Source organism: Rhyacophila brunnea, unplaced genomic scaffold (assembly GCF_057557595.1).
Source record: "Rhyacophila brunnea isolate RB1 unplaced genomic scaffold, BYU_Rbru_1.0 scaffold_1, whole genome shotgun sequence".
Taxonomy (NCBI): domain Eukaryota; kingdom Metazoa; phylum Arthropoda; class Insecta; order Trichoptera; family Rhyacophilidae; genus Rhyacophila; species Rhyacophila brunnea.
Window position 1 is genome coordinate 48,562,562 of NW_028232751.1, and position 24,535 is coordinate 48,587,096.

A 24,535-nucleotide genomic window follows, 5' to 3' on the forward strand; every position below is an offset into this window, starting at 1 on the left:
ATTCATGTAATAGTCAAGCCTGTTGCCTTATTCATGAATTAGGTAAATTTTCTGCTGAGTACATGAATTCGCCAGGGTATGGAATTCTTGAACTGTCAACATGACAGAAGAAAAAGTAAATTTAATACGGATGGTTTTATTAGTTATAATTGGACATAATATAATATTATTATTATTAGGTTAGGTTAGGTTTTGTAATTCTGAATTAATTTATTCAACTGAATGTCCATTTTTAGGTTAGCTATCAAGTGTCAACAAACTATAACAAACATTCAATCGACCATTGCACGTTTGATACCCAAGCACGAATCAAATCGCGAAAATACGTTTCAATAAACTTCTTCCGTTATCATATTATAGTTCTAGATTTTTTTTGCGCATAGTAAATGGATATGAACGTCATTGTAGTTATTGATTGGTATATTTTTATATTATAATCAATGACATTTGACACATTTGTTCAGTTTGATTAGTTGCAAAAAACACCACCGGAGCGCGACATCTATTTTGACCATAGATAATATAATATGTACATTTTGACCAATGCATGAGCATTTGATGCATTTAGTTTAGTTGCAAAAAATACCACCGTAGCGTTACTATCTAATTTGTCCAATACATGAACTAGGCAGAAAAATTACGGCCGAATTCACGCACTCTTCAGATATTTTTTCTAATTCATGAATAAGGCAACGGGCTTGCATTTTTCATGATTAAGGCAAAATTTTGCCCATTTCATGTAATATTCAATTTCGTACATTCGGCGTAACATATACAATGCGATCTGTTATTTATTATCATAATAGGAATATGTTTTCTCTTCAAAATCATCTCGCGTGCCATAGGTTTGCCACCATTGACCAAGATTATAATATTATAGTTTCGTCGCACGGTTATTTATCCCGGCATATCAATAGTTCTAAGTATATTATTTTACTAATGATTTCCATAGTTTTTCATGTTGTGGTGGCATTACTAATGAACGAACTCATCAAATATTCGCACGATTCGTGAAAATTGTACGGATTTATTTTAAGCTCTCCTATTTAAATTAAAGTTCAAATGATCGCTTCGTATCGAGTCTTCTCCACTAAAGTAATTAGTATACAATATGATGATAATTAGCAGAATTGAGAGTATGATAATGTAACTATATTCTGGACTTTTTGGAGTAGTAAACAAAATAAAAATAAAACTTTCATAAATATATTTCAGGCGTGTCACTTGTCAACCGAATCACTGTCACGACTTTTTGTGAAACATGGAAAGTTTATTCGTAGCAAACTTTTTTTATAATGTGTGAACACAGCTTTAACCTCAGAGTAAATTATATTATTATTATAGCTCATTCTGGGTGAGAAATTTCATTATGTTCTATTATAATGTCTGCGTCTATTTTTAGGATTCCAGGAAAGCGACAAACAGACAGAAAAACAGAAAAATATTATTCGTTCTAGACAATCTAAATCTAGAAAATGTGGCTTAACCATTTGCACTCCTTATTATATAATTATTTAATTGGTTTAAAGAATAAACATATACGTTATTAAATAAGATAGGTAATATAAATTATATAATTAATTTATAACATAAATGTTATTGTAATTGTAAATTTACTTTTAAACTTTACTATAACGTCAAGTCCAACTCGGCATATAAGTAAATACATATTATTATAAACAATGCGATGTCTAGTATAGCTGGACATAGTAGTTTAAATAACGGTTATAGATGACAATATGAATCATATATTTTTTTAAACCCAATAAATTCGCATATAGATAAAATTTAACAAAAAATAGAATAGGTATATTTCACACAATATGTATCTAATAATTTAAATTTTAAATCCGCAAAAAGCTTGCGAAAAAATTCTAAATAATTCGGTTTCCTGTCAATAACTATTGAGTTTTGCTCAATCCAATTTTATGTCATGGACTTCGTTCTACATTATCTTCATTATGTAATATAATAAAATGTTAAACGATAATGTTTTTTTTTATTTTTTGTTGTATTTGAATTTTATTTATCACTCAGAAAATGACAGGAGTCAAAGCATAACCCAGCCGGTTAAGGCGTTGTCACACGATCGCATCCACTATTTTCTCCCTTATTGGGACAAGAAACCCTGCTTGCACGTCACCTCTTCCTGGCCGGACCATCGAAGGCGTCTCTATACGTCCAACATCCTGGAGCGAATCTGTGATAACCTGGTAATTTTATATTTGTTTGACTTACGCTACCAATTTTCATGACTATAATTAATGTAACAGGATAAAAAAAAACGATATTGTATTGCACATAATATTATCTGAAATCATTTTTATTATATAAGCAATCACAAACAAAACAAAAAAGCCAAATATCATTACAAAAAAATAGATGTAGACATTTTTGTGGTTTGGGGTAAAATTGCTCAAATCAGTTTGGTTGCAGCTGAAATTTTCAATTATACTCTTGCTTAGAAGTCAATTGGTGTTTCTTTTTTTTTAATTTATGGACCCACGATGTGATAGACCGAAACTTAAGCCGCGCGGCTTTCATGGGGTACATTATTTATGTATAATTAAGGTTTTTGATATTGTGTTATATTCAATGTTTTGAATTAGAGATTTTCGCAATTTAAGCTATTTCTACAAATTAAAATATCTATTTGTTTTGCTTACATATATGGGGACCCAGCTGAGTCACTTAACGAGTAATAAGTGAAAATGATTGGTACAAAATTTTACAAAATAGAAAACATAATATGTATTTTATAACTGATTTACCAGTGTTGATTACATGCCGACATGGCGTATAAAGGTATAAAATTAAGTATTTGTGGTATCATCATCATTATAATAATTATAATAATGTTTTATGTCATTTGTGAATGTCTTAAACTTATAATTTGTAATGTCCACAACATGTAAAAATAAATTAATTGAATTCAATTGAATCATCATAATCATCATCATCATGATCATCTTTGTTTTACTCCATTCAATGAATTCATATTCTTTATTTTCTACCTTTAAACGGCGCTTAGTCTCTTAAATTACCTTGGCGGACTATTCGTTTTTAATCAACGGATAACTAAATTGGAATATAATTGTAAAACGCAATTGCAGGAAGATGGCTTAAGGCTCACAAGCGAGGCTTCCGCGGAGGATGCCTTGGCTTATTTGAAAGACGCTCTAAATACCCTGCACATTGGCTGCTGCCGCTTTGTGGAGCTGCGCAAGGGACCGACTGCCTCCGGCGGCATCGCTGCCAACACGGAATTAGATAAGCGGCGAGCTGAACTATGTCTAAGAGAAATTGTAATTATATTGTATTTAAGATTACCCAGTTACGCTACCCACGTCACAGTCTCTTTAATTCTTATATTTTTCTAAGAAAATAATACAATATTTGAACTATAATATAATATGAAACTACTGTCATGCAGATCAAATAAAATATTAATCTTTTAAGAGTATATGTATTAGGTTCGTGAATACATTAGTCCAACGATGGCCAAGCGGTAACGTGTCGGCCAATAATGTTGAAGATCTTGGTTTCGAATCCTAGTTTTGGTAAAAAAAACACATTATATATAGTTTTTAATGTGTATTTGTACCTAATACGTTGAGCAAGTGGTGGCTAATATCCATTTCTCGTAAAAATAAAAATCTGATAATACAATCTTTACTTTGCGGAAACCCATATTACGTTAGGATCGAAATACATTTTTGTTTTTTTTTCGTAAATTATTTGTTTATTAAAAAAATTTTCCGTCTGAAAAGTCCGTGTCAAACTAAATGGCAGAAATTTTACATTATTATTATTATTGTAGTACCAATATTAATAATGATATTAATAATTATGACATTTGCGTGTTTAGTTAGAATCCAATATAATGACTGATTTATGCATGCGCCAAAATAGCAGCTCTAGTAATAATATGACCATGAAAGGCTTATTTGAATAATGAATATTATGTGGCGGCTGAGCGGTAACGTGTCGGTTAATAACGAATCCTCAGTAATTTAGTTTATACGAGAGTTGATGAAAGTTAGCGATAAATACTGTTTATTCACGATTTCAATAATATTATACTATTTAAACGCTATCTTTAAATTACACTTCTTTAGGTAATTGACAAAAACGTGTATGTTTTTTTTTAAATCGTATAAAAATTAATTCCGAAATCCCGGATTTTAACATGTTCAATCCTGGAAATTTGTATTAAAATTACCCGGGTTTGCAAACCATAGTGTTTACAATATATTATAATATAATGAATAGATATTTGCGTGCATATTATTATTGAAGCTGTTAACAATAAACCGATACATTGCTATAACCGTAACAGTACAACCTGAAACATACGTCATATCGCCACCACGTTGCTAACTTGTTGTAAGGGAAAAATGTTTTTTTGTATTGCTATGAGTTACCACAAAATGAATTCGATGTCTGGAAATCGGAATTCTCTCGCATATACTAACATTGCACGAGTACCTACCTATATACATTTCGACTGCTTAATCTATAAACCAAAAATAAGATTTTGATGGCATTTTGTTATAAAGCATGTTTTCTATGCTGACACAAAATAAATGCGTTATCGTTCTTTACAATAAGCAGCCAACTGCAGGTACCAAATTTCCAATATCGTAAATGGTACAACTCAGCTCTTTATATAATTTTTATTTATATACAAAAGGGAAGCTAAAATATTGTATTAATTCATAGTGTAGCTTATATTGCAAAAAAAAATATTTTTCAGGTGTATTTTTGGAATTTTTAAATTCCGCTCGATGGTTTAATTATTAGGGTTTTTCTCCTTCCTAAACAATTTGCCCAAATGGAGTTAGCCGGTTTGCAGATTAAAACCACTCAATTTGAGATTTATCAACAATAAAATTATAAAATGAGTATATTGTTATTATTGTAAAAAATTGGATAACTGATTTTAAATTATAAAATTTTGAATATACACTATAAATAATTCGTAATGTTTTCACTTTGGCTTTATTTAAGTAATACGTAGATCCCTAAAATAGGTAGACATTTATGTGTAGTCTATCATTCCCTTTTTTATTTCAAACAAAACTTGATATGGGTCGACCGTCACTCTAGTATTCAAAAAGGTATGCATTAAGTTTTAGGTAAAGTCAAAAGCTTCCTAGCTTAACGTATAAATTATATAAACAGGTAGAAATGAACATCAAATACTATTAGGTATTTATTAATATATTATATTAGGTATTAATATATTTTTAAATTATACTTACTGTCCATTATGTTCAATATTTGTATAACTGTAGAATATCGGCGATTTTTTCAGGAATCAATGGTGAAGAAAAGCAGACACCTGAAAGCGATTTCGACGAAAAGCTCTTACAAGGAGAGATACAAGACTGCACAAACCTATCTGACTAAACTGAAATTATTAGTTGAGGATGTGAGTATACCAGCTTTGCTTTACCGATTAATAAATTATTTTTACAATCTATCAATCAATTAAGTACAGTCTTGACCGATTAATGTGAATAAAAATCTAAAAATAAATAAAATCGAGATAGGTGTTATAAAAAATACACGTCACAATAAAATTAACAGACAGATCGCATTAAGTTTTAGGTATGTTACCAGAATTTATCACATTTTGGTTGACTGTTTTATATTATTTTGATTTTTTTGTAAATAAATTATAAAAAATAATACTCATGTATCTTTTTTTTAAATTTTCATAATTTTACACAAAGTTACTGTCTTATCTGCTTTATGGAAAAGTACTACAATATCTCGTTATTTCATGAATTAGGATCTATTTAAAATTCTGGTTTTCTTAAGTATTAGCGAAAACATTTAGGGTTTTCGTATTTTTTCAGCTACTAAAGTCGGTACATAAAAATATAATATCGGCACTGAGACTACTGGATGCCAGGACAAGTGGGCACTGCACTTTCGAATGAAATAACGTTCGTTAATGAAATAAAAAATAGAAGTTCGTTACGATTTGATACAGAAAGTAGACGAGAAAGTTTAATAAGTTTCTATCTACTACTTAGTAGTTTTTATTAATTTTGCTCACAATATAATGTTTTTTATTGCGGATTAAAAATTATTATTCCTGACGCTTTATATAAACATAAAAGAACTTTCTTCTCGTTGAAACTTAAACATATGCAAAATTATATCATTATTAACGTGTGCATATTTAAATTCTAACCAAATATTAAATAATAAATAATATGTCAATATATAAGTAATACATATGTATTTAAAAGTACCTATAATTCACGAGAGTCTGTTTATTTTCACCGAATCGTCCTAGACCCATAATATTGTGTGTATAGTAAGGAAGAAATTGTATAGTTATGTGAAAGAAATGCCGATCACGTAATTCTTAATATAATAATATAATGAAGTAAATAGGTTGTACTAAAGCAAGGTGTTTTTTTAAACATCTTAAAACCATCACTAATAAAGCTACAATTCTTATTATACACCTCCTATGAAGTAATTATTGCTAATTGTGCGGCTTTAAATTACAAAGTTTGTATATTTAATATTTTATTATTTAGCAACTGTCTCTTTCGTTATATTAAGTTATATTTTTATAGTTGACAAAAATAAGCAGCAGAAAGCAGTTCAATTCTCAGTCCACGTATCAATTAATTGGCCCATATGGAATTGATAATCTCCTATATATTATTACACTACTTTACACACCGTTAGAAATGGCAACCAGAAGAAACATATGTTTCTCAGGAAATTTCCATAGTATTAATCCTTTGGTGAATGTTTCCAGCCACAAGGTGCACTACCCGACGTGGTGATATGGGCGGTTGGTGGAGGCAGGCGGTTGGCATACCAGAGAGTGTTGGCTAGACATGTCATCTACTCACCAATCGAAGAAGAATGCGGGAAACTATGCGGAAAAGCGCATACCATGTTTCTTAAAGTAAGTTATAAAATTGCTTCTGAAAGACAAAGCATTCCATTCTATAATAAGAATAGAAATATTGAATTGTCAATGCAAAATTTATTTTAAATCATGTCGTCAACACTAAGCCAAAAGAGAGTAATTATTGATTTCAACATTACAGAAGGGCAAATAATAATAAGAACTTAAATGATTTCGTCACACATTTTTTAATCAACTACGTGCCAAAGAATAATAATTTTAACTTCATCACAAAAAAAAACTTAACAGACACTCAGGGATTGTAAACCATAGTTTTCATAGTCTCCAAATGTAATATTATTTCATTCAATCGTTCAAGGCACACCTTATTGTTCCCATACACATTGTCTGGTATAATATTGAGTAGGGTAACGGAGATAAAAGATTTGGGAGTATTGTATGATACAAAGTTCACTTTCAATCAGCATATTCTTAACATCAGTACTAGATCTAGCAAAATGCTTGGTTTTGTTATGAGGGTTTCAACATCATTCGAAAACGTCCGAGTGCTACGTACATTATACGTATCATTTGTGTTGAGTATTCTTGAATATGCCAGCATTATTTGGAGTCCTAATAGGTTCATGCACACAATTAAGCTGGATCGAGTCCACAATAGATTTCTTAGATTTCTCTACTTAAGAACATACGGGTTCTTTCCTTATGATAATGACAATAAAATGAATTTCCCGACTCGTTTTCTTCTGGGTATGCTATCAATGCAATCCCTGTCTACCTGAAGAGTGATTGTTCTTTTAAAGCATTTCTTTTTACTTCTTCGTGGGTTCATTTACAATCCGCATATACTGGCAAATATTAATTTTCATGTTCCCACCAATATCACTCGCAGCTCCACGGTCTTCAAGATACCTCGTCGCAGGACAGATGTTATGTTTCATGATGCTGTGTATCGTGCAATTAGCTTATTTGATGGCACCATAAAGGTTGATTTGTTTTTTATTAATTATATAATGTTTGTAGACGTTTTAAATAGGATAAATTTATAATTGTATATATTATCATATTTCTTTAATATTTACACATGCTGTCTTTTCCACTTTCTTGTCATATTAGTTGTTATTTGTAATTAAGATATTTTTATATATTTGTATGTATTATGTATTATGGCGCATTGGCCAAAAGCTGTAATGCCGTAATACTCTTTTTTTTTATAAATAAATAAATAAATAAATAGTACTTGCACTAAATTATATTATAGATAGACACTTGCATACATTGTTATAGAAACTGTTAATAATAAATCGATACATCGCTACAGCCGTAATAGGATGACCTGAAACATACGTCATATTGCCACCACGTTTCTAACTTGCTGTAAGGGAATAATGTTTTTTTGAATTGCCATGAGTTATCATAAATGATGAATTCGTATGTCCGGATTTCGGAATTCTGTCGTATATACTGACATTTAGACTACTTAATCTGTAAACCAGCTAACTGCGCTTTTGACCAAAAATAATATTTTGATGGCTTTTTGTAATAAAGCATGTTTTCTATGTTCACACAAAATTCCAAACTCCTAAACCTGTAAAATAAATAATTCGATTAAATAGAGTCCAGTTGTTATCCTCGCGTCGAATCATTCAATTCTAATAGACCCATAATAATCTATGAGTAGTAGTAGGGGAGAAATTTTATAGTTACGTGTCAGAGAATAATTTTAGCTTCATCTCAAAAAATACCCTAAATAATATAAAACTAATTTTTGGCTACAACGGAAGTCAATACCACCCGACCGAGGCATACCTGTTACCCACACGGTGAAGCTATGCGACCTGGAATACCCCGATGACGCTGTCCTAAATTCGACAACTCAATCGAGGTCATTCAAGAGACAATCGACAGGTTGCATAACAACTCATCTCGCGTTAGTTTGAAAATCAACGCACAGAAAACCAACGTTTTGTGTGATAGCACATGTCCTGATCCAGATTTCCCTCTGATTAGCGACGGACAAAACATCGAGAGCATCGACAGCTTCAAGTACCTGGGGGTACACATCACGGGAGATGGCATTTTGCAGAAAGAGCTCGCTATCTGAATGGGAATGGCTGGAGCAACATTCAACTCGATGCGAAATGTCTGGGACTCACGATTGTACTCGGTCAAAACCAAATGCCGCCTATTCGACGCTTCTGACGGTGCTGCTTTACGGTAGCGAATCATGGTACCTTACGAAGGTTCAGAGCAACCGTATACTGAACTTAAAAAACAGATGTTTGCGACGGATACTGGGTATGCGGTGGTATGACTTTAGGAGTAACGAGACGATAAGATAACACTGAGAGTGAAGAGGCGACGTTGGACCTGGCTCGGCGAAGAGAGCTTCAAACTTGCTTGCCTGTTCTTCAAGCCGACCGGATTCTGGCGTTCTGGAAGGTTGCTAAATACTATCTATATAGTGTATATGGCGGAGCTACGTGATGCTGGTTTGACCTGGAACGAAACAAGAAGACTGGCGAGCGCCGCGTGGTGTCCATATGCTCCAATTAAGGGGCGGATATCGCCGAAGAAGAAGAATTTTTGACTGCACATCGCTTACACCGTTTTACCTTAGCAGATTTGATATATACAAACATATGTATTTATTCTCAATTATATAACATAACAATACTACTTTAATTATATAGAAACACTATGTTTATGTATTTTATGATGAGAAAATATGGAGCATCATAATGACATAAGTATCGACTTTAATACATAAATAAGACTGTCTTGCTTTGTAGCTCCCCGGGAAGAAGGCAGACGGAGCCAGTGGCTGGACAATACCAACAAAATTGCGCCTCTGCCTCTGGCTGGGAATTATGAAGCACAAGGAGCACTTCGTGGATGGTCTGCCAGGAGGTTACCAACAATGCAGAGAGCTGAGGACGCCCGAGAGAATAGATGTTTCGCCGCCAGCTGTGATATCATACAATGAGCATCACGTATGTCATTCATAATAATATTACGATTAATCAATATTTCAGACGGGCTTCGTAGTCCAATACTTAAGGCACTGCCTGCTCATACTAGGTATTCTGGGTTTGATTCCCAGTGAGGTCGAAATATATTTATGTGGTTTTCTTAAACTTCGGTTTTTCACTGCTGTACTGGAGCCTCTCTTGTAGGGTTAAATAACACACAATTAATAGGTACTGTCTTTAATAATTTCTTTTATTCAATGAATAATTCACAAGATTTTGAGAATGTAACATTCCATATATTGAACATATATAACTTTGAAAATACCTTAAATATATACCCACTAGAAAAAATCGTATTTGGCTAAAATATTTGACGAGAGCCGGGCGTCGGTTAGTAATTAAGGTAATTAATATTCCTTGATTTTATATACAAAAACCGATAGTCAATAATAACGCAATTTGATAAGCATTTCATGTATGACCTAATAGTTTAAATTGTCGTAATTAGATAGGAGGCGCGTAAGATAATTGGTTAATGCACAGATTGTCTCGACACCAGTGGTTCAAATACCGTCGAGTTTCGTATTTTTTTCAAATATGATTTTCTCTAGTGGGTATATAATATATGAGGTGTTTTCACGTTATGTATGTTCAATACTGTCTTGTTTACATTTACTCATATATTTCAAACAATATCCTCATAATCTTTGGACAAAATGAAGTCAAATATTGAAGCTACTGTTTACTCAATTATTGCATATTTCGATCATAATATGCTTACCTATCTATTAGACTGACAACCAAAATCTTCTTTGTTAAATTGAATTCTTTGTCATGATTAAGAAATCCAATCCCGAGCCAAAATTCTGATCCCGGGATTCCGGGATTACAATTTGACAATCCCGGGATTGGCATGTTTTCCATAGTTAATATAAAAATTTTATATTTACAAATAACATTGATAAAATCGGTCAAAAATAAGTCTAGTATAATTTATACTATTTAAGACATTTATTGTTAATATTGTATACGTACAATCTTGGAAATACATAAGTTTAATGGTGTAAATAATATTGTAATATAAATATTAAAGTGAATTTAATATGAAGTTGCTGTAACTGATAGTAAAGACTTAATGAATGGGTTAGTGAGATTTAAAATAGTAAAGCAAATCATGGGGTATGGCCTTTCCGCTTCATAAATCTAATTAGTCAGCCAAATATGAAACTGCCGTAAAACGTATGAGATCGTGGTGGAATTACTTTGTTAAAAGTGGGAAGCATTGTTTTTTCCAATCTTTCTCATTTTTATTAATTTATGTGAAAAAATAAAATGAATCAGCAGCTTACACATGGGCATAAATCAAACTTCATTCACACTCTGTTTATTTTTAATGTAATTAAAAGTATTTTTCTGTTATATTTTCGTTTTTATTTTATTTTCTATAAATAAAAAATCAATCCCGAAAGTTTCAGGATTAAGTTTACCAATCCCGGGATTCATAGGTATCGAAAATAGCTCGGGATCCCGGGATTGGAGTCCCTAGTCATGATATTATCAGGTCAGCTTTTTACCTTATTAGCAATATCATCCAAAATAGGTTAACGGGTTAAAATCTCGTCGAATGGATCAAATTCTCATGTTATTTTTATAATCACTATAATAAATTATTATTGTGTATATGGATTCAGGACTCGATCCCAAGTAACACCCGGTTGAATTCTCACAATACATTGATTATGTAATGCTCTCAAAGCCTGATCATTTCTGTGATTGCTACTATACATGTACCATCATAAATCGTTAGGTATTCGAGTTTAGAATTAAGGCCATCACAGTATAAAAAAGTATTGTATAATAATATGTCAAATATTAGCATGTGGCGACCTCACTCAGCGGACAACTTATACTGGTGGATTTATACTACACAACTGTTTCACTATGGGCCTCATACCCCGTTTTAGTGTTAAAAATAACGTAAAAAAAGTCTGCTGATAAACCACTGTTTCCTAATTATTCAAGTACTAGGTATTAATTGTCACAATACAGGCAAAGTACCGTAACCCTCACTTTTCACCACAGTGACATTTTGGTGGAAATGGACTTATTGCATACTCTTACACGAATTGGCCAAGTATCGTAAATCCAAAAAAAAATATTCCAGCCAAATGCTGTGACCCTCTCTAAACGTAAGCTACAGGGTACGTACAGAGTAAGCCACCCAATTTACCACCCAATAATAAAATAATAAATAAATATTATATAAAATAATAAGTAAATCCAATGCCCACAGTTATTTTCACTTATTGAATAATTTTAGGGTTACCCTACTTGGCCTGTACAGTGACGATATGCTTCATATTGGAGTCTAAATAAAGATTTACGTTAAATAATATTCAAAATTTTTATTATTTCCAGATTTTTCAATTACGCGCTTATATTTATCAAGCGCGATCTCTCATTGGTTCAGACGCGTCCGGATTATCTGATCCATTCGCTCGAATAATTGCGAGCGAATATTGCCAAACGACACGAGTTATAGATGAAACTCTTAGCCCGACCTGGGACCAAACATTGATCTACAATGACATATCTCTTTTTGGCGCAATAGAACAAATTAAAACTGATCCGTTTACCATAATAATTGAAATATTCGATCGGGATAAGGTCGGAAAATCGGAGTTCATCGGCCGAGCAATGGCCAAACCAATTGTCAAGTCTTTACAAGATTCGTACAGTAAACCGTTATTTCCTCCATCGCTAGAATGGTATGAAATAACAAGAGGATTAGATCATGCCGGAGAACTACTTGCAACATTTGAATTGCTTCAAACCACACGAGGTTACGGTGGAGAACTCAAGTCTCCGATTGGAGTACCAGCTTTACCATCACCACTTGATGGAATGCTTTTGCCTGTTCCTGATCAGATACGTCCAACTCTTGCTAACTATCGAATTGAAGTCTTATTCTGGGGTCTACGTGATTTAAAAAGGGTTCACTTTTTATCAGTCGATAAGCCAAGAGTAGATATAGAATGCGCGGGAAATATTTTATACTCTTCCATAATTCAAAACGCTCAAAAAAATCCGAACTTCGCCTGCTCTGTCAAATTTTTGGACGTTGAATTACCTGAACAAGAACTTTATAGACCACCGCTCACTATAAGAGTAGTAGATTGTAGGAGTTTCGGAAGATATACGCTAGTTGGAACTCATATGATTAATTCAATACATAAATATATGTATATACCGATGACTCAACACGAAAGGGAGATGGCAGAAAGGAAAAGATCGGCGCATTTGTCTACTGACTCAGAACGCCAGGACGCTGTACAGGTCGACACGAAAATACAAATTGAAAACGAACGAGAAAACTGTCCCCTCTTGCTGAGAGATACTCCGTTTTTTTACGGTTATGGAACCGGTTTAACGAACAAGAAAGCAGTTAAAATTGATGACAAAAAAAATAAACGGCAAGTTAGCGAAGTAGAAGAAGATGATGACAGCGAAAAGGATTGGTGGACTAAATATTTTGCTTCAGTTGAGCTGATGATAGAAGAAGGGAAAGAAGCAAAAAATACATTGAATACGCGAAAGAATGATTCTCTCTCGCTTTATTCGGATATTAAAATCGTTGGGAACTTTAGCAAAGATAAAGATCTGAGAGGTTCAGATAAAAAAAAGAAATTTAAATCTATGTCAAACAATGTTAAAAATGCCGCGAGACTTAGCCCTGTTTCCGACAAGAAAAGGACACTTCCTATTTCAGCACTATCAAGGGTAATATTTTAATGAGATATGTTAATAATATTATTATTTTTGGTAGCTGTTACTTAAGAAATAATAAATAAGCACATAATTTTCACAGTTAGGTATATGATTTTTACATTATTATCCACATTTTTAACAAGAAGTATTTGTTATTCTCTTAATATCTTAATGTATAATGCTTTAACCTTTTACACACCGTATTTTTTCTACAAAATAAACCGCAATTACGATACGTTAGAATGGTACTGGGACAACTTGATGCCAGGACAAATGGGCGCATTCATTAATGACATAAATAGACGTTTAATATGTTTCTATCTACTATTTAGTAGTTTTAATTAAATTTCCTCATAACATAATACTTTTTATTGCTGATTTAGAATTAATATGCCTGACGCTTCAAATGAAAATAAAAGAACTCTTTTTTCGTTGAAACTTAAACATATGCGCAAATCATTATTTACGTATGCATATTCAAATTCTCATCAAGTATTAAATAAAATAATAATGTATAAGTAAATTCGATTGCGTAGCGCCCAGTTGTCCCAGCGTCGAATCGTCCTATACCCGTTATAACTGGAGAGACGAAATTTATTCCAGTGCACCGATTGTTGATATGATGGATATATATTTTTTTTAAATTATTATTAATCGTTTGTGTATAATTACAGGTGTATCCAAATGAACTTGAATCTCAAGTCATTTTTGAGGAGTTCAAAGAATGGCTGTTGACCTTTGACCTGTACAGAGGAAAAAAGACTGGAGAAGACACTGAAGATGAAAATAGAATAGTTGGTTCCTTTAAGGTAAATACTATTTTATTATTCTGTAAATATAGGTAATTCTATATATGGAATTTATTGTGTAACAAAATCAACTTGTTGCTTTCTAACCACATAAATGGTGTAAAAGTATGACAAATGCTGATGTAACATTGTGTGATTTAACAGGAGTGCGTTGTGAAATTTTGCCGAAGTTGATAAATACATAAATTATTATAAAAAAGGATATCTCTACGTTACTTCATATTGAGATATAGGTATGAAAATAATGATACAATTTTGAAGGGATTTATAAAACAGTTTTATTATACTATCTTAATAATAATTATATTGTATTGAACCACTTGGTTGAAATAAAAAACAATAAAGTTATTTCGTCTTATTTGAACATTATTCAAAGAGTGAATATTGTGCATTTCAAAAATGGAGAGAGGTCATGTAACCACAAATTTTCTAAAGATATACATATTAATATTTTTTTCCATATGAAAGAGTACATTGAATTCGATATCATGTCTTAAATAATATGATGTAAATATCTCAAAAATGTGAGCTTTGCCAAAGATTGGTATTAAAAAATATAGTTTTTAAATTTGATTCTTCCAAGTAAGTGACAATTTGCATCTTTGCAGAAGAGCAATTTCATAACAAAAGGGATTTTAATTGATTATATCATATTGTTATATTAATATGATTTTTAATTTTGAATTTCAATTAAGCCTTCATTTATTTATTTATCTTTTTTTAAATAATGGCACACTTATTTGAATCTAGATTGATATCGAGTTATTATGCTAAAAGGTTGTAAGTCACATTATGGCGAAAATTGGTTCTTTAAGCGGGTATCTTTCTATAAAATATCATCTTCAGTGTCATAAAAATGTATTAATAAAAGTTATGTCGTGACTTAAGTTACTATTCATTACTTTTTCTAAGGTAGTTAGTGAAAGCTATATGATAAAACCAATAATAAAATAAAGCTCGACAGCTATTTTAAAAATTTAATCAAAACAACGATCATTTAAATATCTTGCATGTTTATATAAGTTTGAAATGTTAGATATTACATACGTTACGTTATTATTATGAAATGAGGTAAACGCCGTAATATTTTATTGAATGCTCGTCGAAAGCACAATGCAGGTACCTACCATTTTTCAAGTTAATTCAGTTATAGCTATAATATACAAACATAATACGTTCACGTTTAATAGCATAGATTGCTTTATTCATTAGAGATTCGGTAAATAATTTAAATAGATACCTGTGTACTACCTAGGTAATGGTTGAAATCCGAACCTACGCCTTGGAAAAATTGTTGTACCTATAACCCAACTTCATTAAATTTCACAACTCTATTCCCAGTTGTGAAATTCGCAGTTATTATACAGTAAAAATCGGTGTTATGGCAGTCCCGTGCCGTGGTACAAAGGTAACGAGTTCGACTGGTAACCGAAAGGTTAGTGGTTCAAATTCACCCGAGTGCAATTTATTTTTTCCTGTGAAAATAAAAGCGGTCACTCATCCAAATACTGTCCGCGCCCGATGGTGCTTAACTTCGGTGATCGAAAGAGAGCGTTCGACCACTCGGTTGGTAACATTCTGCGTAACGCTGGATTTTATCCTCAGAATTTTAATATCATGGCCAGCGCAGTAAGACATAATATACATGTATAAAAATCGAATTATTAATTTTAATTAAATTTTTTTTCAATTGATCACTTGCACCCTTTGCTTGCGACATTATATCAATAAATTAATTATGTAAAAATCTTGCCGTAGGGCGCCATCAAAGTGTACAAGTGGCCACTGCAAAAGGGGTTGGATGATCGATCGATCGGATTCGATCCACAATTTGGCTTCTTCCAAGGAATGCCGTCCAATGATCCTATCCGAGTTCTAGTAAGGGTCTACGTGATAAAAGCCAACGACTTACACCCTATGGACCTAAACGGTAAAGCGGATCCGTACATTGTCTTGCAACTTGGTTCAAAAAGGATAAGTGACAAAGAGAACTATATTTCCAAGCAGCTAAATCCGGTGTTCGGAAAATGTTTTGAGGTTGAAGCAACCTTTCCCAGAGATTCTATACTGACCGTAAAGATACAAGACTGGGATCTGGTTGGCTCTGATGATGTGATTGGAGAAACGAGGATCGATTTGGAAAACAGATTCTACAGTCGACACCGAGCAACTTGCGGAATCTCAAAACAATATGAAGAGTAAGTACTCTCTATAAACTCAGCATAAGATTGTATATTATTTAATTTTTAAGTACATTTACCTAAGTTTTCCTTCTAATCACTAGTAGCGCTAGTATAATTATTAGTGCCGCGTTCTTGCGTGTCGATTTTTGTTGTTCAACTAAATGTTCAACAAAAATCGAAAGGAATGTTTCAACTCACTTTTTAGTAGAAAGTGGCATATTTTTTTGAATTGTCGCTTCACTTGAAAAAAATAATTCAATTGATAGTTGTATCTACAAATTGGTGTCACGTTTTTAGACAACTATTACAAACCGTATAGGTACTGAGTGTATTAAATTGCATAACTTCAAAAGGCTAATCAGCTGCGGTGAATTATTATTTTTTTCAGACAAGGATACAACCGATGGAGAGACGCAATGAAACCGACGCAAATTCTCGCGAAACTTTGCAAAGATAAAAAATTGGACCCGCCATTGTACGAGCTGGGCCGGGTGAAGATCGGCAAGACATATTTTGAGAACCAGGAAGAAGAAGACGGCCCGTCTGATAGTGCCGGCAGCTCTAGGCAGTTGGAAGAGAAATTGGCTCTCAGCGTTCTGCATAGATGGCATGAGGTGCCACACGTTGGATGCCACTTGGTGCCAGAGCACATCGAAACCAGACCTCTTTATAACCCTGATAAGCCAGGTAATTTTTATTTTGTTCAATAAAAAAATCAAAATTTAACGAAATATTGAAGAAAAGAAGTTATGTTAAAACTGTTACAAGTATTTTAAAGTCAAGCTTCCAAGAATATTATTAAGCCTAATGATTAAGTAAGTTAAGTTAGCTGCAAGTCATTTCACATCGCATTTTTTTTTTTGTAGCAAGTTTCACATGTTTACTTTTGATTATTTTATCAGGACCGTACTGCCTTCCACTGATGCCATAGTCCTACATTTTAATACAGTGTTTGGCGACGTTGTTAAAGTCAAAACTTTAGCAGTTAGTAGGTGAGGTGAATGATGGATGACTGAGGAGAGTGATGTCTGAATATAAACTGAAGTATGAAGACTTGTAGTTGCATTAGGAGACGAGTATATTTGACAGATAGGCAGGAACAGTTTACATGGATATAATGGTATGAGATAACAGCGAGGTGGGTATTATTGCCCGAAACACTATGATACTTAGTGACAGTTGTCTACCAAGATAAAATGCAGACTGAGATATTTCATCAATCGTGATAAGCTTTTTATTGAAACGCATGACGACTTAGAAATGCTTATACTGAGTAACACAGGCCTTCGGTGAGAAAATGCATTTTTCATAATAAATATTATTAATACTATTGAGGTGAAAGTTATTACTTTCAATTGGTAATTAGATTCGTGTAAAATTTATATGGTAAAGATGTATGTATGTACTAAACGGATCTTATTTTTTGCCACCCGTGTTTCTTACTGAGTCAGCATTATTCGAAACTGCCGACGACCTGTGAACAATGTATGAACAATAATTAAATAAATAATATAAATTTGAGAACTACTCGTATGTCAGGATTTTGCTGATACTGCTTATTCTCACGGGCTCGTTGATCGCCACAAGTGAAATAAAAAAATAATCTTAACTAGGCGTATCCTGACACACAAAATGTGACATCGGTTTATGTCTCAGTAGAAACTATTTAAAACTTTCCATGCAGTCAAACCTCCATAATGTAAGTATAATATACCAATATTTTTTTTTTTGATTTTAGGTATCGAAAGGGGAAAGTTGGAAATGTGGGTCGATATGTTTCCAATGGATTTACCCCCGCCAGGTCCTCCGATCGATATTTCCCCTAGAAAACCACGGTCATACGAACTCAGAATTATTATCTGGAACACAGATGATGTCGTCTTGGAAGATGACGCATTTTTCACAGGAGAGAAAATGTCCGACATTTACGTGAAAGGGTAATTTTTTTTTATTAGAAATCGACGACCGTTGGGCGAGATGCTTATTTATAGCAATAATAGCAACAATAAGTGTCAGATTTTTTAACCAAAAATAGCAGCTATTAAAATTGTCTTGTATATTATAATTATCAAACACAAAGTTCAAATAAAATAAAGTATCATTTAGAACATCTCAGAAACATATCTGTTAAAAATATATATTTGTACCAAAATGTCCAAATAGAATTGAAAGTCTTGAAATAAATTGAAAGTAGAAAATCCGGGTACCATGATTTACAAAATAAAGCTATCGATGCAATCATTGATCACAGTGAAATTTCTGAAAAATATGAATATCTTTTGTAATTTTTGATGAACACATGAACAATATTCAGAAATTTTAATTTTAAGTTTTATTTCGTATGTTCAATAAAGAATGCTACATTCTTAATTTTTGTGCATTAGTTATGTAATAAAAAATGTTTAATTAAAATATTCAGTAAGTATTCATTTTTGTTTATATATGTACGCAAGACAAAATGAACCTGATTTTTGTTTGAACAACTTTCGTTTCTCAATTCTGTCACTATTTAGCAGCATCGTTAGTCACTAAATGATTTACTTCGATAGCCTGAGGATATTATAATTAGTATGACTTAGTATTTGGCCCTGCATATTCAAATTGCTTCGGGTGTCGATATATTCCACTTGCGTGAGGTGAGTTTAGGAGGACGCTATTTTATAAATTATTATTGAAATAGGGTCTCCTTAGCAAACTCAGTGTACTTCTTTGAACTACTATAGATGTATAATAAAATTGTATTTTCACTGCGTTTGTATGTTTATATTATGTTCTCTTTTTATCCTTTATATATCTTTTCCTTTTTTTTCTTCTTTATAATACTGTTTCATGTCATTTTGTGAACGTTTTAAACATATAAATTGTAATGTCTACAATATGTAAAATAAGTAAATTGAATTGAATTGAATTGCAGTTATTAACATATCGAATTATTGATTTTACAGATGGCTAAAAGGCCCTGAAGATTGCCAAAGTACTGATATCCACTATCGATCTCTGACAGGCGAGGGTAACTTCAACTGGCGTTTGATCTTTCCCTTTGATTATTTAGTAGCTGAAGAGAAGATCGTGATATCACGAAAAGAGTCTCTTTTTTCGTGGGACGAGACTGAGTCTAAAATTCCGGCAAGACTTGAATTTCAAGTGTGGGATGCTGATCATTTCTCAGCCGACGATTTTTTGGGTAATACTATACTATAATATTTCGTTCAAGTAAACATTTTCACATCTAGTCATATATTATAATAATTTATAACAATATACTATTTTTTATATTGATGTTCCATATTTTTGCGTTTTTTAGACAACACATAATTCGATTGTGATAGCATTATCAACATTGGTAATCTGCTCTCGATCGAAAACCTTATATTAGGTCGAATTTAATAGTCAGTATCCTCGGTGTAATTGCATTAACACGAATGATTTATTAAATTAATAATAATATCACATTATGAAAGCAAGCCTGCAATATTTTTTGTCTCAAGATTATTTAAAGCCTATCTTAAGAAATATAAATTTAAATAACCTAAAGAAAAAAATACCAACGAAGCCATCCATCTCTAAATATTTAATATATAATTCACATACACACAGATGTACTAAGCCGTAGTCTGTCGAATCTTCTACTAATACATGCAAACAACGGTTTGGTGTAATTCAAAGTTTTTTGTATGAAGTTTGATGGTGTTTTTCCTTGAAATCTAAGAACTGTCTACTTTATTATATGAAACGGGCAATAATTTCATGACAACGCTTACATACCTTTGTGTATTTGCTATGCAATTTTGCGCACGATAGGCAAACTCCGTATGGTATACTGCCTTTTTTACCGCAAATTCGATTCAAAGCACTGTATCAATAAAATTAACTGAAATTCAAATTCATGTCCCGTAGATATGGTTGCCCTAGGACTTTTTTTCCAGTTACCTACCTCAGCCTAACTTCCTTCTTCACTGGGAAATAAGTGATATTTACTGCACTGTATGCACGGTTCCTACGCGATATTGATTCAAGCCGATAGCAAGAATATTATTTGTATTTTATAATTTTTAATACACCCATCAAAGCGACTTGTCATTTTCGTCAGAATGCACTAAAACTATATAAAAAATGACTATTTCACAGTATTACAGTTACACTGTTTGAAAGTGGAATATTACCAAATAATAAATAATTATAATACATCAATTATTATTATTAGCAGTATTTACTCGAACGCATAATACAGGGAAAGATAAAAGGACGTAGAGCCATTGGGTCAGCATTCTCAGTAGTTGTGTTAATATCCAAGGCACATGACTGGTGATCTATGGATTGGAATATTTACTGCTATTTGGTCACTAGTTTCCGATAGAATATGACACCAAAAGAAGAACAATAACCGTACAAGAGAACCGACATTTTGTTTGTAAATTCTGAAGTTAAACTATTAGCTGATAAACCAATTTTAAATAGTACCCATTATTATTTGCGATGAGTATTCAAAGGTAATAAAATATATATTTTATAAACATGTTTATTTTTAGGTGCGATAACCCTTGACTTGAATCGCTTTCCTCGTGGTGCCAAATCGTCCAAGCTGTGTACATTAGATATGCTAAAAGTCGACGGATCTGTTCCGATGGTGAACATTTTCAAGCAGAGAAGAGTAAAGGGGTGGTGGCCATTTTACATTAAAAAGGAAAACGATGAGCTTGAACTGACCGGAAAAGTCGAAGCTGAGATTCATCTCCTGACCAAAGAAGAAGCGGAAAAAACACCCGCTGGGATGGGACGAAATGAGCCCGATGCACTTGACAGGCCTAAGTATGCTATAAATATAACTTAATGATTTTTAACCAAGTAGTTTTGTTTAAGTTAGTTGTAATATTTTGTAGTAAAAAATACAGTTAAATTAATTCGTTCCCCCTAGCACCAGGCACAACGGTACTTTGAATATTTGCTTGATGGTAGTACCTATGACAATTATTATCTCTAAAAAAATAGATCAACAACACTCATATTTTTGCATTATTATCTGGAAACCGACCACAAGGTATAGTTTGGTGAAGATTTTATACCGATAGCAGATTTATCTGCATCGCGCATCGAGGACTAATGATATACTTATTGTTTACTGTAGTTTGAATGAGGTGGACTACGATTGACATAGTATTTACTAAATATTTATAAAAATTACAATCGATGGCCAACATTTATTATTTAATAAAATATTTCTTTTAGTTAATGAATAATTCACAATATTTAAGAATGTAACATTCTACATATAGAACATATATTTTTTAAAACATATCGTGCATATACCCACTAGAAAAATACTGTTTACGATTTTTTTTCTAAAACGCATTTTTTATAGTGGGTAGGTATAAATATAAATATGGATGAGATGTTTTCAAATTATGTATGTGCAATATAATTATAGAATGTAACATTATCTTACCTTGTACGTTCAATATCATATTTTAGTTGTCATAAAACGTTTTAAATTTTGGAAAATTAATACCCCCTAAAAGAATTTAAATAATTTGGTTTAGGGGTTAAAGTGCTTAAGTCAGTTTGGTAGCAGTTGAGATAATCGGTTTTAAAATAAAGCACAGTTTTCAAAATACTTTTGCTTAGATTTTAATGGGTATGTATATTTAATTAAGGTTTCCGATGTGTGATGGTGTGTTATATTCAATGTTTTGTGTAAGTAATTTTACTTAAAGTTAAAAATGATTTTCTCAATTTAAGCTATTTCTAAAGGTGTCCTAAAACTCATGCAAGAAGTAATTTTGATAGAAAACAGAGGTTTTTAAATATAAATTGTAATTTTTTTATCGATTCATAAAGTATACAGTATAAGGTTATGTATGGAATAGCATATCGGGTAATTGGCCTCCACGGCTTTACTGGCACATACGCACTCTTTTGTCGAAATTCTCCTAGACCTTTTTACATAAATGTGGCTGAATTTAGTTTATACAGTGGTTAATTTCCTCTTTCAAGGCATGAGTGATCATGGACTTGTTGGTATAAAGCTTAGACTTTAATTAAACCTAAAAAAATGTCCAACGGTGTTAAATGGCATCAAATGGCGGCCAATTCTGGTCACGAAAACGGCTAAAAATGACTCATGGAGTAATTTAATCGTTTCTCGAGCTGTATAGCATATGGCACCATCTTGTTGAAACCAAATGATCACCCATGCCTTGAAAGAAGAAATTGACCGCTGTATAAACGAAATTCAGCCACATTTATGCAAAAAGGTCATGAAAAATTTCGACAAAAGAGTGCGTATGTGCCAGCAAAGCCGTGGAGACCATTTACCCGATATGCTATTCCATACTGTATACTTTATAAATCATACTTTATAAATCGATAAAAAGATTACATTTTTTAATTAAAAATCTGTTTTTTCTATCAAAATTACTTCTTGCGTGAATTTTGGGACAACCTTTACAAATTAAAAAAAATATCTATTTATTTTTCTTACATATTGTGACAAAATCTATGATACACAAAAAAGAGCATAATTATTTACACAATTGCTATTAAAATTTTAATTTTGTAAAAACGCGACTTCAGAACTTTTACCTTGCAACCACAGAATTATTCTTAATGACATGTATTAATATACTTTCCACTATGTTATGATTGTAACATACGTAGGTACATTTATTTTTGTTATATTATTGAAGTCGTGGTACTCGTGATAGGTACTTGAACGAATGGTTTACGACATATACCATAAACATATTATATAGTCATGAAATTGCTATACGTTTATTACCAATCCCAAAATCAAGTACACAACGAATTAAAAAATATAAAATATTTGAGTTTAACTACTACCTTGTCGTCAGCTAAATGTAGAACTCATTTGATACACATTTCAAATATTTTAGAAGGGGGTTCTTTGAAATAACCTACTTAAGATTCTACTGAGATCATATTTTAGTAGGACTATTGACCAAAATAATTATGCATAAATGTGTATATATAAATAATATGTATATATTATGTGTATTATAATGTGTATATATATTATGATGTTTCAAAATATGTTAACTGTGAGTTAGAATAGTCTACAATGTGTGCTCTACATAAAGATTTTCTTGTTTGACTAAATAAATTTTAATTGATTTATTTTTGCAGAATAATACTTTTGAAAGTGATACTCGTATATGGTGTAATATTTACTTTTGTTGTTCTACGTACATTTATCTATACTTAAATCGAATTATATATTTTTTTTTCCTTCTTCAACTTTCAGTCGGCCAGATGCTTCATTCATGTGGTTCCTAAATCCACTGAAATCGATTCGCTACATAATTTGGCACAACTACAAGTGGCGAGTTCTAAAGGCCCTTATCATTGTGGCCCTTGCTGTACTGCTCTTACTTTTCTTCTACGCCATTCCTGGTTACACAGTCAAGAAATTTTTGGGCGCCTAAATGAAGAAAAGCATCGATTGAGAAAAAAAAATCTACTGAACAACAAAAATGTGTAAAAGTTTTAGGAATTATAGATATGCTAGGGTATCCTTACCTATTTCAGTTGCTATTTATATCCTAAACAAATTACAGCGCCAAATTTAAAAATATACTTGGCCGATTTGTATTGTGTTGAATCAATAATATGCAAGTATGCACATTATGTTACCGGATATTGACACAAATCAAATATATTTTAACTTTTAATAAAATATATCACTGACTTGACACTTTTGTTAAAAAAAATGACAACTATATTTTATTCAATTATCCGGATTTATAATTATATGCGACACTAATGTTGACATTGTTTAATCCGGATAATCAAATAATTTACATTATCGTACTTATAAGCTTGCTTCTTGTTTCTTAAGAAGAAGGTTATTATTACTGACGATTCACATCATTATATAAGTATATGATG

At 32.1% G+C, this 24,535-nt stretch overlaps 1 protein-coding gene across 1 annotated transcript in view; it reads left to right on the plus strand.

The window, feature by feature from the left end:
- Positions 1-24,110, plus strand: part of mfr (ferlin family C2 domain-containing myoferlin misfire) — a 91,305-nt gene extending 67,195 nt beyond the window's left edge. Inside the window, exons 12-24 of the mRNA XM_085945741.1 lie at positions 2,038-2,213; positions 3,114-3,305; positions 5,318-5,434; positions 6,788-6,940; positions 9,694-9,894; positions 12,292-13,653; positions 14,316-14,450; positions 16,209-16,648; positions 17,022-17,320; positions 18,372-18,570; positions 19,579-19,817; positions 21,163-21,442; positions 23,892-24,110. Of these exons, the coding sequence (XP_085801867.1) occupies positions 2,038-2,213; positions 3,114-3,305; positions 5,318-5,434; positions 6,788-6,940; positions 9,694-9,894; positions 12,292-13,653; positions 14,316-14,450; positions 16,209-16,648; positions 17,022-17,320; positions 18,372-18,570; positions 19,579-19,817; positions 21,163-21,442; positions 23,892-24,072 (3,974 nt within the window). The 3' untranslated portion in view covers positions 24,073-24,110. The remainder of the gene's footprint in view (positions 1-2,037; positions 2,214-3,113; positions 3,306-5,317; positions 5,435-6,787; positions 6,941-9,693; positions 9,895-12,291; positions 13,654-14,315; positions 14,451-16,208; positions 16,649-17,021; positions 17,321-18,371; positions 18,571-19,578; positions 19,818-21,162; positions 21,443-23,891) is intronic.
- Positions 24,111-24,535: the final 425 nt, after the last annotated feature.